Source organism: Myotis brandtii, unplaced genomic scaffold (genome assembly GCF_000412655.1).
Source record: "Myotis brandtii unplaced genomic scaffold, ASM41265v1 scaffold17, whole genome shotgun sequence".
In the NCBI taxonomy this organism is placed as follows: Eukaryota; Metazoa; Chordata; class Mammalia; order Chiroptera; family Vespertilionidae; genus Myotis; species Myotis brandtii.
In genome coordinates, this window is record NW_005356259.1 from 266,204 (window position 1) to 282,849 (window position 16,646).

The following is a 16,646-nucleotide window of genomic DNA, read 5'->3' on the forward strand; positions in this document are numbered from 1 at the left end:
ACTTTAATAACTTTTGTGTACTTGTAAATGCTCTACTTTACCAGAAATGTGACATATCCAGTCACCAACCCCTGAAAGCTCAGCCAACTCTGGTCTCTACATCAATTTCCTTGTTCCGTATTCATTTTCTATCTTTTCCCCCAACCCTCCTGTGCTGTAATCCCCACAGTAAAGGAGCGAAATGGGAGTTCCTTGAAGATCTGCTGGTCACATAAGTCTCCTTATCTTGCGACCACTGGATTTTACATATATTTCAGGAAGCTTACTGATGCTATGACTTCGGGATGCAGTATCTGCTTTTCTGTATTAAAACTCAATCTTACTAAAGTATTTTTGAGAGCTACAGAAATAGATTTTTGTTTATATTTTAAAGGCCAAATTAAAAAGGAGGACTTTTGTAAAGCATGTACTAAAAAAAGAAGGTAAATTATTACTTCCATTTTCCAGGCAGTGTAATCTCTAATTTAGCTTACTTTTTACTAAATAAATAATAGAAAAACAAAGCTAAAGAATTTGCTTCAAACCAAAATGATCAAATTTTTACAAAAACATTAGGACCTCCAAGAAATCAGTTTCTGAGCAAACTATGAAGACTCATAGACTTAAAAAGAATAACAACTGCTATACTGACACTTTAGATGTTATTTTATTCTGATTTTTTTGTTCTTCTATTATTATTTAGTAGTTATTGTTTTATTTTCCTGTATTTCCTTTCTGTTGAATTTATTGGGGTAACGCTGGTTAACAAAATTATACGAGTTTCAGGTGCACACTTCCACAAGACATCATCTGTGCACTGTATTATGTGTTCACCACCCCAAGTCAAGACTCCTTCCACAGCGATAATTTATTTTTCCTAGTATTTCTAGTAAAGACTGAAAAGTCTCTAGTAGAGACTTCTATTCCTGTTAATTTATAATAACAGAAGCTTACTCTGAAACAAAAAAAACATAGTAAAGCCAAAGCAGTATATAGATGCAACACAATTGCTATCAAGATACCAATGGTGTATTTCACAGAACTAGAACAAATATTCCAAAAAATTATATAGAAACACAGGAGACCCCAAATAGCCACAGCAGTCTTGAGGAAGAAGAACAAAGTTGGAGGAATCACTATGAGAAAGTTGTATTTTTACAAAAGAAATAAAACCACAAACTGCAGTGATTTTTTATATTTGCCTTTCCTTTAGCCAAAGAGAGTCTTTGGATAAAGTAATTCTATAAAACTTGAAGGAGAAGTAAGCTATAGAGATAAGACTAGGGCAAGAAACAGTCAAAATAATTCCATTATGTCTCCTGTTTGTTAACATCTTTCCTATTATTATTTTCCTTCCCCAAATACAGAAGTAATTTAAAATTAATTTATTCAATAAATTACATACCCTGGACTCCGTATCATCCTCTTCTTCATCAGGATTGTAAGCTTCTGCACATACTATAAAGAATAAAAATGGGCATTTTAAAGATTCTTTCATCAAGAAACATACTATAATAAATATCTATCTTAAAAAATTAATAAACAGGAAGAGTACCGTGGTGGTCTAAAAACCATGAATTCGCCTCATCCAGGGCAAGCAGTATATGCCAAACCAGTTTCCTCTTGTAATATATATGAAATGTATTATAATAACAGAGCTACGCTTTAAGACACTGACAACTGCTTTGTTGTTGTTAATCCTCACTTGAGGTTATTTTTTCCATTGATTTTTTTGAGAGTGAAAGGGAGGGAGGGAGAGAGAGAGGAGGGGAGGGGAGGGAGGATGTGAGTGAGACACATGGATTGATTGCTTCCCATATGCAGGATGGAAACTGCAACCCAGGTGTGGTCCCTTGACTGGAAATTGAAGCCACGACCCTTTGGTGCATGGGGTGATGTTCTAACCACATAGCCAGACTGGCCAGGATCTGAAAATTGCTTTTTGTTTTTTCTTTTCAGAGAAACATAGCTTACCCTGTTTCACTTTCGCTTCCAAGCTATGGAAATGCATAAAATCTAAAAATTACCTAAATAAACAGCAAAATAAGTCTAAGTCTGCTACGAAATGATTAATTTAATTATAAAGTTAGGAGTAAATTTCAGAAATTACCCATAACCCAATCTTCCAGGAGCAAATACTATAACATTTTGCATAGTCCTATCCAATCTTTATTCTGGATTGAGTTCATACTGCATATGCAATTTTAAAGCCTTCTTTAATAATTTTACATGCCATTAGATACATTTTGTAAATATTGCTTTAAGGACTGCTGATTATTCATCATGAGCTATAATTAACCACTCCCCTAATGCTAGACACTTAGCTGACTTCTATTCAAACAACCTTGCAATAAATATCTTCATGCAGAAATATTTGTCTACATCTCAGATTATGCTGTAGGAATTATTCCCCAAATGTAATTTTTTTGGGGGGGGGAGCAGGTGTTGTTAAAAGATATGACAATTTTTAAGACATACTCATCAACAAATTTCTTTCCAGGGAGATTGCACCCATTCACTGTCCTACAAAGATTATATGTAAGAAGACTCCTCTAAACTGTACCACAGAGTTGGATATTGATGCTTAAAATCTTTGCAATTTAGATGAAAAAAGGATTCAAATTTTTGAAAATTATGATTGAATTTGAATCATTTTCAAATGTTTATAAGTTGACTATATTTTCCCCTTCCTCCTTATGTATGAGAAATTTATGTACGTATTTGGTACTCTTTTTGACTTATACAACTTTAATACCACTTTGTCATATTTTTCACAAGCACTTTATCCAGTTTGCCTTTTAACTATAATTAAAGTTTTTACAGATTACACATTTATTTATTTTTAATGTACTGATATCGAGGGAGAAATTTCCCCAATATGATTTAAATTAAAATGTTAAACATCACAAAATACCACTGGTTCTGAGCTTGGAAATTCCTTTTTTATTTGCAAGTCTAAAGATTTGTTACTTCTCTTTTCTTTCAGTTTTTTTAAAAGTAGATCTCTTCACATTTACCCTTTAACCCACATGAACTTAATTCTGCCATAGATATAGAAATTTAAAGAACAGAGAATAGGCAAAAGGCTGAGAAATGTCTTTCCAAGGGCCTCAAATGGCATCAAGATTATCATCATTAGTACTGCTATTACCATTATTACTCTAAAACCTGGCATTAGCTTTTGTTTCTCTAGGCATTGCTCTATATATGCAGGCCAGAGTTATTCTTTTTTAAAAAATTAAATTGAAAAAATTTCCATCACCATTTATTCCCCATACCCTCTTTCACCTCCGCCCAGCACCCTGCCCCCCCCATTTATTCCCCATACCCTCTTTCACCTCCGCCCAGCACCCTGCCCAGTTCTTTCTCTCTTTTTTCCCTCCATGGCCCCTGCCTTCCCGCTCTTGGCCCCACCACTCACCCGAGAGCTGTCAGCCCACTCTCTATCTATGAGTCTGTCTTGGGTTTGCTTGTTAGTTTAGTTTGTTCATGAGATTCCACATATGAGTGAAATAATATGGTATCTGTCTTTCTCTGACTGGCTTATTTTACTTAGCATAATGTTCGCCAAGTCTATCCATATTATTGCAAAAGGTAAAATATTATTATTTCTTATGGACAACTAATATTCCATTGTGTAAATGTACCATAGCTGTTTTATCTACTCATCTATTGATGAACACTTGGGCTGCTTGCAAATCTTGACTATTTTAACTGACGCTGCAATGAACATAGGAGTGCATATGTTTTTTTGAATTTGTGTCTTGGGTTTCTTCATATAAATTCCCCAAAGTGGAATTGGGTCATAAGGCAGCTCCATTTTTAATTTTGTTTTGTTTTGAATCCTCACCCAAGGAGGATATTTTTTCCATTGATTTTTTAGAGAGTGAAAGGGAGGAGGGAGGGGGACAGAGAAAGAGAGGAGAGAGAAATATCAATGTGAGAGAGACACATTGATTGGTTGCCTTCCACACAGGCCCCAACTGGGGGTGGGGATGGGACCTGCAACCCAGATAAGTACCCTTGACCAGGAATCGAACCCATAGCCATTTTTAATTTTTTTGAGAAAAATCCATTCTGCTTTCCACAGTGTCTGCACCAATTTGTATTTCCACCAACATGCACCAGGGTCTTCCTTTCTCCACATCATCGCCAACACTGTTGTTTGTTGATTAATGCTCAGCCACTGTGACAGGTGTGAGGTGATGTCTCATTATGGTTTTAATTTTCATTTCTCTGATAAGTGACATTGAACATCTTTTCATGTTTACTGGCCATCTGTATATCCTCTTTGGAGAAGTGTCTATTTAGGTCCATTGCCCATTTTTTAAGTTGGATTGTTTGTATTTTTGGTGTTGAGTTTTACAAGTTCTTTATAAATTTTTGATATTAAAATTAGATGTATAAGCGAATGTTTTCCTATTCAGTGGGTTGTCTTTTCCTTTTGTTGATGGTTTCTTTTGCTGTGCAAAACTTTTTAGTTTGATGTAGTTCCATTTGTTTATTTTTCCTTTTGTTTCTCTTGCCTAAGGAGATGTATCAGAAAAAATACTGCCACAAGAAATTTCTTTCGGTCCTTTCTTGTGAAGGCTCCCATATAAATGTAAAAAAAAAAAAAATCAATGAAATCTGTATGCTTTTCTCCTGTTAATCTTATGTTGCTTTAGTACGTAGGCCCAGCTAGAGACCCAAAGAAGGTACAGGAGAATTTTTCCTCCCCTATATTCCGAAAGCTTCTGCCTGGAAGTGATACATGTCACTTCCGCTAAGAAGAAATATATATCACACTAGTGGCCCGGTGCACGGATTCGTGCACACTGAAAGGAAATTAATTATAAGAAATATTTCAATATCACTATTCACCCTTTCTCTATAATAGAAGTGTCAACCAAATACACAATCGACAATGACAGATAAAAACACATGCGTGCGATTGGCGCCAGCGCGAGCTTTATATGTATCGCGCATGCACGAGTCAACATTTATCTTTAAATTGCCAGTGCACGTCATATGTACCGGCTGATTGGTTGGTCGGATGGTCAGTCAGTCACTTAAGCCTTTTATATATAGAGATTTCATAGGACAAGTGACATGGCCATTCCTAACTTCAAGGAGACAGGGAAGTATAATTTTACTGTGTGCTAAGAGAAGAGAAAACCAGGATATTGTGAAGAGCCCTAATGACCAAAGAGACAATCTGATGGCCCTAAGCCCAAGATTTCCTCTTTCTCTCTCAGAGGCTTAGAAGGGGAATAGAGGGAGTACTAAAATAACCTCACAGCTTACTTAAAATACAAAGAAAAAGTTCATTAAATTAAAAATTTAACAGAGTAAGGCTTATAAAATCAGAACAGAATCATTACAATTTCCTTAAAACTTCTTTTCAAATAACAACTGAATATTTAATGATTAACTATATAACTTAATATATTCCTGCATCAAACTATTAAATTATAATAATCCACCATGTTGCTGCATATATTTCAGCTACAAAAAAGCAATATATATACATCCTGTACTTATCTTGCAGAAATGTTGGCAGGCTTCAATAAACAGTACTTAAGTGAATATTTAATGACCAGATCAGTATGTTTATGGCAGCAGAATTTTATTAAAAGGATTTTAGTTAAGACTGTATAACCCTATCTGGGTCAAATGATAGGAATACCTTTTCCATTTAATCTAGTTTGTTCTACTCTCCCGAGGGTTATCAATGGGGCTTTAATAATCAGCTCTTCATAAACCACCTCTGGTTCTATAAAATTATGTTTTAAACTTCATTCAAGTAGGTTCCTAAATCATCCCAGACATATAATTACCAATCCTAAAAAATACCTATAAATTTTTTTCCTGCTGCTTTCCTTATAAAACATTCTATTGTCTCATAAGTATTTCAAATGTACTGTATTAAACAGTTCACTAAACTGCCCTGATTCATTACAAAAATCATTATTCTTGTTGTACTTTAACAAAAGAGGTATTTTCAATAAGATTGCATAATTTGCCAATTCCTTTCTGTTTTTATATTTCTAAAAACAAGTTTCTTCCACCTGTCTACCACTCCTCTTTAAGTGACTGTACAATCAAGAACCATTCATACCTCACAAACAAACCATCATGCTCAAGATACTATTGGATCAGTATCCACAGATACATAAATAAGCAGCAATAGAGGGCTTCAGACAAATGAGAATTTCTTCATTTGTTATTTTCCTATTATTAAAGCTACAGAAAATAAAACAATTTAATCTGTTTCAAAAAATGTGTGAATTTTTCTTCAAAACCACTCCAAAGGGGGGGGGGGGAGCCCTAACTATGTTAGTTTTCTGTACTTGGAATCCAAATATTTAAAAACTTTAGCTATGGAGCATGTGGACTCAATCATTGCATTTATTCTCAATTCACTTTCTTTCCACTACATGACCACGTATGCATTTAGTCTTTAAACATCCACCACCTCTTTTAATAATTAATTCATTTATAAGAAATATTGCACAATTTAGAGGACAAACCATTCAACAGATTTATAAAAAGAATCACGTTGCCCTAGCTGGTTTGGCTCAGTGGATAGAGCATCAGCCTGTGGACTGAAAGGTCCCAGGTTCGATTCCGGCCAAGGGCATGTACCTTGGTTGCGGGCACATCCCCAGTAGGAGGTGTGCAAGAGGCAGCTGATCGATGTTTCTCTCTCATCGATGTTTCTAACTCTCTATCCCTCTCTCTTCCTCTCTGTAAAAAATCAATAAAATATATATTTAAAAAAAAAAAAAAAAAAGAATCACGTCAATACAGAATGTACCAGTGAGGATGAATCCAGAACCCGACCAGCTCAAACACTCTATATAATTCCACTGTTCATACACTATGAGTAGCCTGTGGGATTCAGAGGCCGGAAGAAGCACCATGAGCCCTCACTCCCTCTCACATGGAACAGTGGTCCCCATAGCTACTAATGCTCCTTTCATCAGTAAGGATATAAGAAAATTAACAATGTGCAAGATCCAAGACAAGGCAAGAGCATATAGGATATTTTTAAAATAAACTATTCCAAGTACATTTTCTTTAAGAGAAAGTATAAAAACTTACAAATGACCCAGAGTAAGATAAGTAGGTACAATTCAAAGAGCCTGAAGAATAATTCTGAGAATATATTTGAATGACTGTTAATATTTTAAACCCCAAGTGTGTTTGCTACTAATCACTACAATTCCTCAATGATATTCTCTAGAACTATTAAGTAGCAGTCAGTAAGTGGATTGCCTGTACTAGAGGACATGTAATAGAAATTATATTGTGCTTTGTGGAAAAGGGTCTAATAAAGATTTTTGAGCATTATATTTGATGGTTATGGGTTTTTAAAAATTAATAATAGCCAAAGAGAAATAAAAAAGGAATTCTAATCCTTTGATCAAAAAACCAACAGCTTCCCAAGAGGGTAAAGCTGCCCAGATGACCACGCTCATAATGTCTGGCCTCCCTTTGCTTTCTCTCCTTTATTAATATTAACCAGCTAATTATGATGATAACACTAGAACTCTTCTCACTTAGAAAATTACAAGGTTTTAGGAGCTCTGTACCAAGAACTGGGGAAATGGGAAGAAATAAAGGTTAAAATATTACAAATTTTTATGAAAAACATCAATTTACAGATCCAAGAAGTTCAATGAATCTTAGCCTAGAATAAACACAAAGAAATACTTAGGCACATTTTAGTCAAACTATTAAAAGTCAAAAACAAAGAAAATCATCAAAACAACAAAAAAAAGATTATACAAGGGAACAACAAAAAAACAATTAATGGTTAACGTCTCAGCAGAAACAATACTAGTAATTGCCCTAGCTGGTTTGGCTCAGTGCATTAGGCATAGGCCTGCAGACCAAAGGGTCCCAGGTTCTATTCTGATCAAGGACACCATGGTTGTAGGCTCCTTCCGCACCTGCATCCTGGTCAGGGTGCATGCAGGAGACAACCAATCGATGTGTCTCTCACATAGATATTTCTCTCTGTCTTTCCCTCTCTCTTCTGCCCTCTCTAAAAATCAATGGAAAAATATTCCCGGGTGAAGATGAAAAAAAAAAACACACAATAGAGATCAGGAATGGCATATTCAAATTCCTGAAAGAAAAAGAAAAACATTTCATAAGAATTCTACATCCAACAAAAACGACCCTTTGAAAATGAAAGTGAAATGAATTTATTTTCAGATAAACAAAGACTGAGAGAATTTGTTGCAAGCAGATGTGCCCTATAAGCAATATTAAAGGAAGGTCTTCAGGCTAACAGGAAATGCCACTAGATGCTAACTCAATCTGGCAGAAAGAAATGAAGACAGTACGAACAAGCCGTTTACTGGGAAAGGTAAATATTTGAGTAAACATAAGACTATATGAACACTTACTTTTTCTTTAAGACAAGACTGCATAAAGCAATAATTATAACACTAAACTGTTGGGTGTATAACACATATAATACATATGTTAGTAACAGCACAGTGGGCTGACAGTCTAACTCTACCTCCCTCAATTCCTCCTATTCACACACCTTAGTAAGGCGGTCTGGTGGTTAGCTATGCGCAGAAAGAGTTCACCTGTTCTCAGTTTGTTCCTGGGTAACGACCAAGGTGAAAGAGATGTGGAGAATAACAGGGATTCCATCCAAACCATTCCTAGTCATGGTACATGTCTGGCAAAAATTATTAATGCTTCCCACAACATACAGAATAAAATCCACACTCATGTCGGGACTTTCGGGGGTCTCTCATGACCTGATCCAAACCTATTTTTTGGTACGTTCCTCCTACTATAATAAAGTCCATACAATTCTAACCTTATTAGACTAGTCACTATTCCCTCAGCACAATAGCTCATGTGGTTTGCTCAATGGGGAACTCATCCCTTCTGGTCCCCCTTCCCACCTATCAAAATCTGACTCTTCTCCCTAAACTCTGCACAAATGCCACACCCTCCCTGACACTTTCCCCAAGCACAAAAGTTAGTTTAAAGCTTCCTTCTATGTAGGAACACAAAATGTACCTCATCTGTCCCTTTACTTCAGTGCAATCACATATTATGTGGGGGTAAATTCTAAATGCAACATAGGAGGCAAAGATCTCCAATAGTCAATGCTATTCTTGAAAATCTCATAGGAAGCCGTTGCTCAACATGGTCCTAAGGCCCCACAGTAAGTCCACAACAATGGTTTTTCCCTCCAGCATTAAGAATGACTGATTCTCTTCTGTTGAGCACTAGATGCTGGCTTACATTTAGAAGCCACACGTGTGGAAAATGGATACCTTTAAACCCGAGAAGTGCTCATACTCTGAGAGGCATGCGGCACTGAGAGCGAGCCAGCAGGAATGGCAGCGGCACATCTCTGCCTCACCCACTGAGGGCACAAACTCGCTGAGTGGGATGTCTCTCTGCCCCTTTGCACTGAGGCTCTCTGTAGAATGTGTGCAGTGGAACCAGAGGGGGTGGCACTGACCATGACCCAACTCTGCGGTGCTGTCCTACAACTAACTGTCTGTTGGGACAGTCCTGGGCACTGCCAGCTGTTCCAGGGACTTGGGCACAAGCCACACCTTCCTCATCTTTAGCAATCTCACAGGATGCACAGAGCAGTCTTGCAAATAGTGAGTTAATGACAGATCTTTTTTAATTTAACAGAAGTGATAGTACCAGATATATAGCCATCTCTTTTACAGTTATCAGAGAATAAGCATTTCTAAAACAAACATTTTTGCATAAAAAAAGTTCTCACAAATTAAAAACAATTGTAAGTCTAGAAAAAAAACACCCAATCTGATTTTAAAATGCAGTAATTTTGCATAGTATGAGAGAACCAGATGGTTGGCTGCTCTTTTTTTTTAAAATATATATGTATTTATTATTGATTTCAGAGAGGAAGGACGAGGGAGACAGAGAAAGAAACATCAATGATAAATCATTGATCAGCTGCCTCCTGCACACCCCCTACTGGGGATCGAGCCCGAAACCCAGGTACATGCCCTGACCGGGAATTCGAACCATGACTTCCTGGTTCATAGGTCGATGTTCAACCACTGAGCAACACTGGCTGGGCAGCTGGCTGCTCTTAATGTTCTGAAGTAGGAAGAAAATTACAGTGACCTTTCATCTTCCACTTTATCTCTTTGAAAAATTTGTGGGATGAATGTAAAGTATCATTTTTCCTTTGGGGCTTTTTCCTTTAGTAGCTAGATGAATTGATATGCAAGATAATAGTTTCATTCTGTTGAAGAGAAGCAACATTTGTCTGGTATTTATTGTCATTCTGTGTGTGAAGCATTATTCTACCATAAAATAGTTATTTTTCCTCAACAGGAAAAGACACATCCAAATGAGTCACCTGCAGTGGTACAGGCAGGTGGTAAAACAAGTCACCCGAGTTTCCCTCATGCACGCGCGCAGGGCTTGTCAGCTGTCTCCGGTGTGCCAACGTGCTGAGGACACTGCAGCGGCCCCCCGTAGGCCGGAAAGGAAACTCAGTGGCCAACACAGAAGCTACCTTCCACAAAGAAAGACAGGGCTTCTTCAGGGCAGCTGATCTAATCTAAGCATCAGCTCGCAGACATGACTCCAATCATCCAAACGGGTCAATTAAAATTAGTGCCAGGGGAGGTCGGGTTTCTGAGCCCTGTGTCACAGCAGACTCCAGATGGGCAAAGGAGACAACTTCCAGGTCCGTCCAGGATGACTGGATTTCCTGAGATTATGGGGGGTTTGCCTCGGAGGGAATGGCAGGTCCGTCTTGTTCTGGTGGCTACTGTAAAGTGTGGAGTTGTGGTGGCCATATCCCCCACCATCTGGAGAAAGCAGGCCACAACAAGAGAGAGAAGTAGAGGCAAGAGATCCCTAACAGTGTTTCAAAGCTCAAGCCCAGCTGCATCCCTGCCCTCCACCCCCAGCATTTCAATACATTTTTCATTTTCACTACATTAAATTCAATGTGTGTTTCAGTAGCTCATAAGGAAGGAGACATCAGAAATTAAGGGCAACACTTGTTAAAAAAGATCAGGACCAAAAGGAAAACAATATAATAAAGGTTTCACCCAGTTACCAAAAATAACTAAGAATAAAACCACAGAGCAGTCATTGACAAGGAAGTGGTATTTGCAAAATAATAAGTGCAAACTCTAGGGACTATTCAATGAAATTCTAACAACAAAAGAGGATGATATGTAATTCAGGGACCCTGTGTGGTTCTGACAAGAGTACCCACAATTGTTCATCTATGATACCAGGGAATGTAAATGATAAAGGTAGGCAACAAAATTGAAAGTATTCTCTGCCACCAAATTTTGCTATCTTGCAGAACAAATAATCATGAGCTTAGGTCTTCAATTTAGTTTTTATGCTCCATGTATTTCAGAACTACTGACTGGTATTTAAAAAAAAAAATAGCTTTTTCTGTTTTTATGAAAATGACACAGGCACCCTGCAAACAACTCGTTTGTAAACTAATAAAATTTTATTTTATCATATGCAAAATGTCTCCAGTTTTAGTGAAACCAACACATGGAAACAACTCTTACTATTTGTAAAGCTGTGCTTGGTGTTATGACAGATGCAAGCACTAAGTACTAAATAGGGTCTCTGCTAACTTACAAGCTGCTTAAGGAGATTAATTTATCTGTTCAGGCAGTAGTATAAATTATTATCTGTGGTTAAATAGAGAGAGACTGATATAAAGTGAGGGGAAAGAGCACAGGATTCAGATAGAGTGAGGCATATCTCAGCTCTGCCATTTTTTTCCTGCCACTCACTAACTGCGTGACCTTTGTACATTACTAAGCATTATGAATCCCAATTTTTTTTCATATGTAAAGTGTGGCTATTATGAACTACCTCAATGAGGTGTTGTGTTTAAATAAATACAGTTGTATAGGAATCACATGAGGAATAAACCTTAAAAAATAGATATTTGTGGCATAAGCTCAAACACATAATGATGAAGTAGAACACACACACATTCATACTTGCCCATGAATGAGAGTAAGCACCAGGCCTTTGCACATAGAATCCCCTGGAGTGCTCCCCCCTCCCCCAAAATCCTGCCACCAACTTATTCCCAGATCTTGGCTGAAACATGAGTTCCTGGGAGAGGCATTCTCCCCCATGTACTAGTAAATAGTAGGTATCATGTGTCACTCACTGAAGAACTGAATCACTCCAAAGATATTCATTCAAGATGACATCTGAGTAAGACTTCAGCCCCAAAGAAAGGCTGTGCAAAAAGCCCACATCTGGAGGAAACAAACTTTGACAAGCTGAGGGACCTTGGACCAGTTATTTAACTTCTCTGTCCCTCAGTTTTGTCTATAAAATGGGGATAATATTAGTACTTTGCTCTATTACATGATATATTTGAAATTAAAGAATGTTTAGCCCTAACCGGTTTTGCTCAGTGGATAGAGCATTGGCCTGTGAACCAAAGGGTCCCGGGTTCAATTCCGGTAAAGGGCACGTACCTTGGTTGCAGGCTCCTCCCCAGCCCAGGCCCTGGTTGGGGCTCATGCAGGAGGCAACCAATCAATGTGTTTCTCTCACATCAATGTTTCTCTCTGTTTTCCCTCTTTCCACTCTCCCTAAAAAATCAATGGAAAAATATCCTCAGGTGAGGATTAACAACAACAACAACAACAAAAATTAAAGAATGTTCAGAATACAGTAGGTAGCCACAGCTTGGTTGGATGGCAAGGATTTTGTTAGGGGCAATAGAAAACAGGGTAAAAGTAGGTTTACAGTTGTTCTTATGGAATAATACAATAATTAATAAATAACAATATAAGAATAAATTCCGAGTTTCCCATACTCACAACTGTAGACCTACTTTTGCCAGTAACTGAGTCTAGGTTCTTAAGGGTCTCAAGTTGAATATTGATTTAAAATATATAGACATGACTGAAGGATCTCGGGTTTGATTCTGATCAAGGACATGTACCTCAGTTACAGCCCCAGGGCTCCTGCAGGAGGCAACCAATGGATGTCTCTCTTTCACATCAATGTTTCTCTCTCTGTGTCTCTCCCCCTCTCCCTAAAAATCAATGAAAAAATATCCCCGGGTAAGGAATAACAACAACTATATATATACACACATAATACACACATATATATACATAATACATGTCGTATGTAGAATATTATGACAGATTTACTAGATGAGTCAGAAAAAAGGAAGACTAAAGCAAGAGAAGCCACGTAGTGTCACTACAGCAATCTATGCGTATGGTAATGGGTAGAGTGACAATAGAAATAGAAAGCAAGTAAAAGTCAACATTAACCCACTGACAGACTAGATACAGGGCCAAGGTTATTAAGTGTATATGTTAATAATTTAATTAATAGACGTGGTTTCTATCAAGAATTCACTATGGTACAATAAAGTCTAATTATCATATTACACTAAATTACTAAATATTAAAAATGTTTCTAATGGAACAAATGTAGATATTAATAAGTATAATCAAATGAGAATATCATTTTTTTTCTTTTAAAAAATATATTTTTATTGATTTCAGAGAGGTAAAGAGAGGGAGAGAGAGATAGAAACATCAATGATGATGGAATCACTGATCAGCTGCCTCCTGCATGCCCCCCTGACCAGGGATCGAGCCCACAACCCGGGCATGTCCCCTGACCGGGAATCAAACCATGCCCTTCTGGTTGAATTGCTGACCTATGGATTCCTCATGTACATTACTGCTCTCCTTCCCAACACTTTCCCCACACCCTCCAGTGCTTTTATGAAACATTTCCGGTATTTCTCTGCCTTAGCTGGAACCTGGTTCTTCTCCAAGAACACCACTTCTCTTAGAAAGACCCACTCCCTGCGCACAGTGGGGTCCAAAAGGTAGTGAGGGACCCTCATGGCTCCTCACACTGGCATCCAGACCACTACTCGGTCCTCCCGAGCAAACACCTGTGCTCCTCTGAGATTCAGAGCGTTCAGGCACCCCTCCTGATTGGTACCTGACTCAACTATTTCCCTCCTCAATTTTGCCACCGTCACAGAAGACTTCAATGTCCAATCCCAACCTCAAACTGTGCTTGCTTCCTTGAAGCCAATAAAAAACTTCATCTGCTCTAGCAGTCTCACTCTGTAATTATATACATGGCTGGTCCTTACTTCAGGAACCTTAAACCTCATTACACACGTCTGGCCAAATCTTCCCATCCTTCCAGCACTCTCACTTCTGTGTTTTTCTTTGACAAATGTAGATATTTGTCATGATGCTCACAGTTCAGTAGAGGAAAAGAGACACACGAACAAACTGCAGTATCAAATGATGCGCAATAGTAACAGCAGCAGGAGGATGTACTCTCTATACAGATGGCATCCGGAAAGAAAGAAAGAATGCTGAGGGGGAAGGAGCCTGCTTGGGGCCGTGTGGGAACGGCAGCAAGGCTACACAAGCACAGTTCGTGGAAGGTTCCCAACAGGAACAGGCACATGCCAGGCAGCAGCAGTAACAACCTGGGAACCATGGGCCTGGAGCAGGGTTGCTGCTTTCCACCCTTGCACCACACTGTGGGGCATGTACACACTGCAATCTGTCCTCACAAAATGCCGAAGGGGTAAGGTTTTTTGTTGTTTTTTTTTCTAAGCAGTTCTTTCAGATAAATGAGTGATTTTCCCTTATAAAAGCTTTTTATGAGAACTTTCATATCTCAGACAGAGCATACCAAGGTCATGCTGCCCAAACCACAATGGCCCATGATGAGATAAGTACTAGTACAGAGCATGCAAGTGTTAGGAATTATTCTAGCTATTTGATTCTGCCATGGCCATTTTATTACATTTTACAAAAGTACTGGTCAGCAATAGGGGGGAAAACTGGCCCTTCACACAGAAAATTTATGGAGCAGCGACCTAAACTCTGATCATAATTAGAGAATCCTATATTATAAACGCCTAATATGCTAAGTGTCTGGCCATCGGTCTTCCATTCAACCAATCAAAGCATAATATGCTAATAATATGCTAAGGCCACCACTCAACTGCTCACTATGACGTGCACTGACCACCAGGGGGCAGATGCTCCGACCAGTAGGTCAGCTTGCTGCTGGGGTCCGGCCGATCGGGACTGAGCGAGATGGGCCAGACACACCCTGGAACTCTCCTGCAGTCCCTCCCTGGCTGGCCAACCTCCCGTGTCCCTCCCCGGCCCCGATCGTGCACTGGGTAGGGTCCCTGGGTTTGGCCTGCACCTTCTCGCAATCCAGGACCCCTCGGGGGATGTTGGAGAGCCAGTTTCGGCCCGATCCTGCAGGCCAGGCCGAGAGGCCCCACTGGTGCACGAATTTGTGCACCGGGCCTCTAGGGTTATGATAAGTTTCAATGTCCATCCTAGCTACTTGTGTTTGTTTTATAGGCAGTGCCAGTAACCAGGACACACAAGGGGCTAAGGGAGCTACAAAGGCATCCCATGTCACTTTCTAAATCCCCCTAAGTCTGCTGGTGTGAAGAATCTGAGGACACAGGAGCAGGAGACACCCTACCCTGCCTTGCCCTGAACTGTTATCATGTTTTTACTATTGCATTCCTCCCTCTCTTCCCTAGAGGACTTGAAGAGAACTCTGGAGAAAAATATAGTTAAATTCAAGAGATAATTGAATTTCTCACTGGCCTTAAGATAGTTTATCAGCATTCCTGGGCCTAACAAAAAAGAACCAGGCTCAACACTTAACATAGATTCCACTGGAATCTAATTCCTACAGCAGGCTAAGGCCTGCAAGAACATAGTGTGCTTAAAAAGTGGCAGTAAATGACCACTGCCAGAAGAGGAAGAAAGAGAGGGAAGAGGCTAGGGAGGAGTGTCCATTTGGTTTTATCTGTACCTATTCACAGGGGAGAATCCATTTTAGTATCAGCCAGGGCACAGACAGATAACAGGTGCATGGAGTGGTTAGAGCTACTTGCACTCCATCTGAAGGAGAAGCCTGGACAAAGATCCCCAGAGACTGTGGTTGGGCATCTCAGAGAACCTCTCTAGGTCCCCCTCTCCTCTCTCCTCTCACCTCCCAGGCCCAGTGCTGGCACCTCTGGTTTCATCCTGTTGCCTCGGTTGAACTGTCTGAGTCTTGATTTCAGCCTCACCCTGGGTATCATCTTTTTAACAAATCCTTCAGGTCAATCTTTGCCATCCACAAGCTATTTCTGACCCACTTCAACATCCAGTCTAAGACCCTGGAAGCCCCTGTCCATCCAAGAGACACATTTGGAGAACAGGCTGATACTGTGAAACCAAACTGGAGATAATACTCTGTTAAGCATTTTTCATGGATTATCTACTGTTCAAACACTACAATAATCTTGGGAGATAAGTACTATCCCCATTTTCTACATGAAGAAATGGAGTGTCAGAAAGGTGACTAAGGCTGCATACACCCTCGAGCGTGCACGTGCGATTCACACACACACACACACACACACACACAACTTTTAATAAGTGGACGTGGGATATGTGAGTAGCAGAGGCAGTAATCCAACCCAGGTCAATCTAAACCCAGAGCCCAGACTGCCAACTCTGGTAAGAGATACTTATATTTTATTTTATTTTTATTTTTAAAATGTATTTTTATTGATTTCAAAGAGGAAGGGAGAGGGAGAAAGAGATAGAAACATCAATGATGAGAGAGAATCATGG

At 39.0% G+C, this 16,646-nt stretch overlaps 1 protein-coding gene across 2 annotated transcripts in view; it reads right to left on the minus strand.

Moving 5' to 3' along the window:
* The window catches only part of PRKAR2B (protein kinase, cAMP-dependent, regulatory, type II, beta), a 74,631-nt gene that overhangs the window by 29,675 nt on the left and 28,310 nt on the right, over positions 1-16,646 (minus strand). For both annotated transcript variants that reach the window (XR_001361400.1, XM_005862871.2), the window contains exon 3: positions 1,385-1,437. Coding sequence is in view for 1 of the 2 variants with exons in the window: in XM_005862871.2 (XP_005862933.1) it covers positions 1,385-1,437 (53 nt within the window). In the remaining variant the exon portion in view is untranslated. The remainder of the gene's footprint in view (positions 1-1,384; positions 1,438-16,646) is intronic.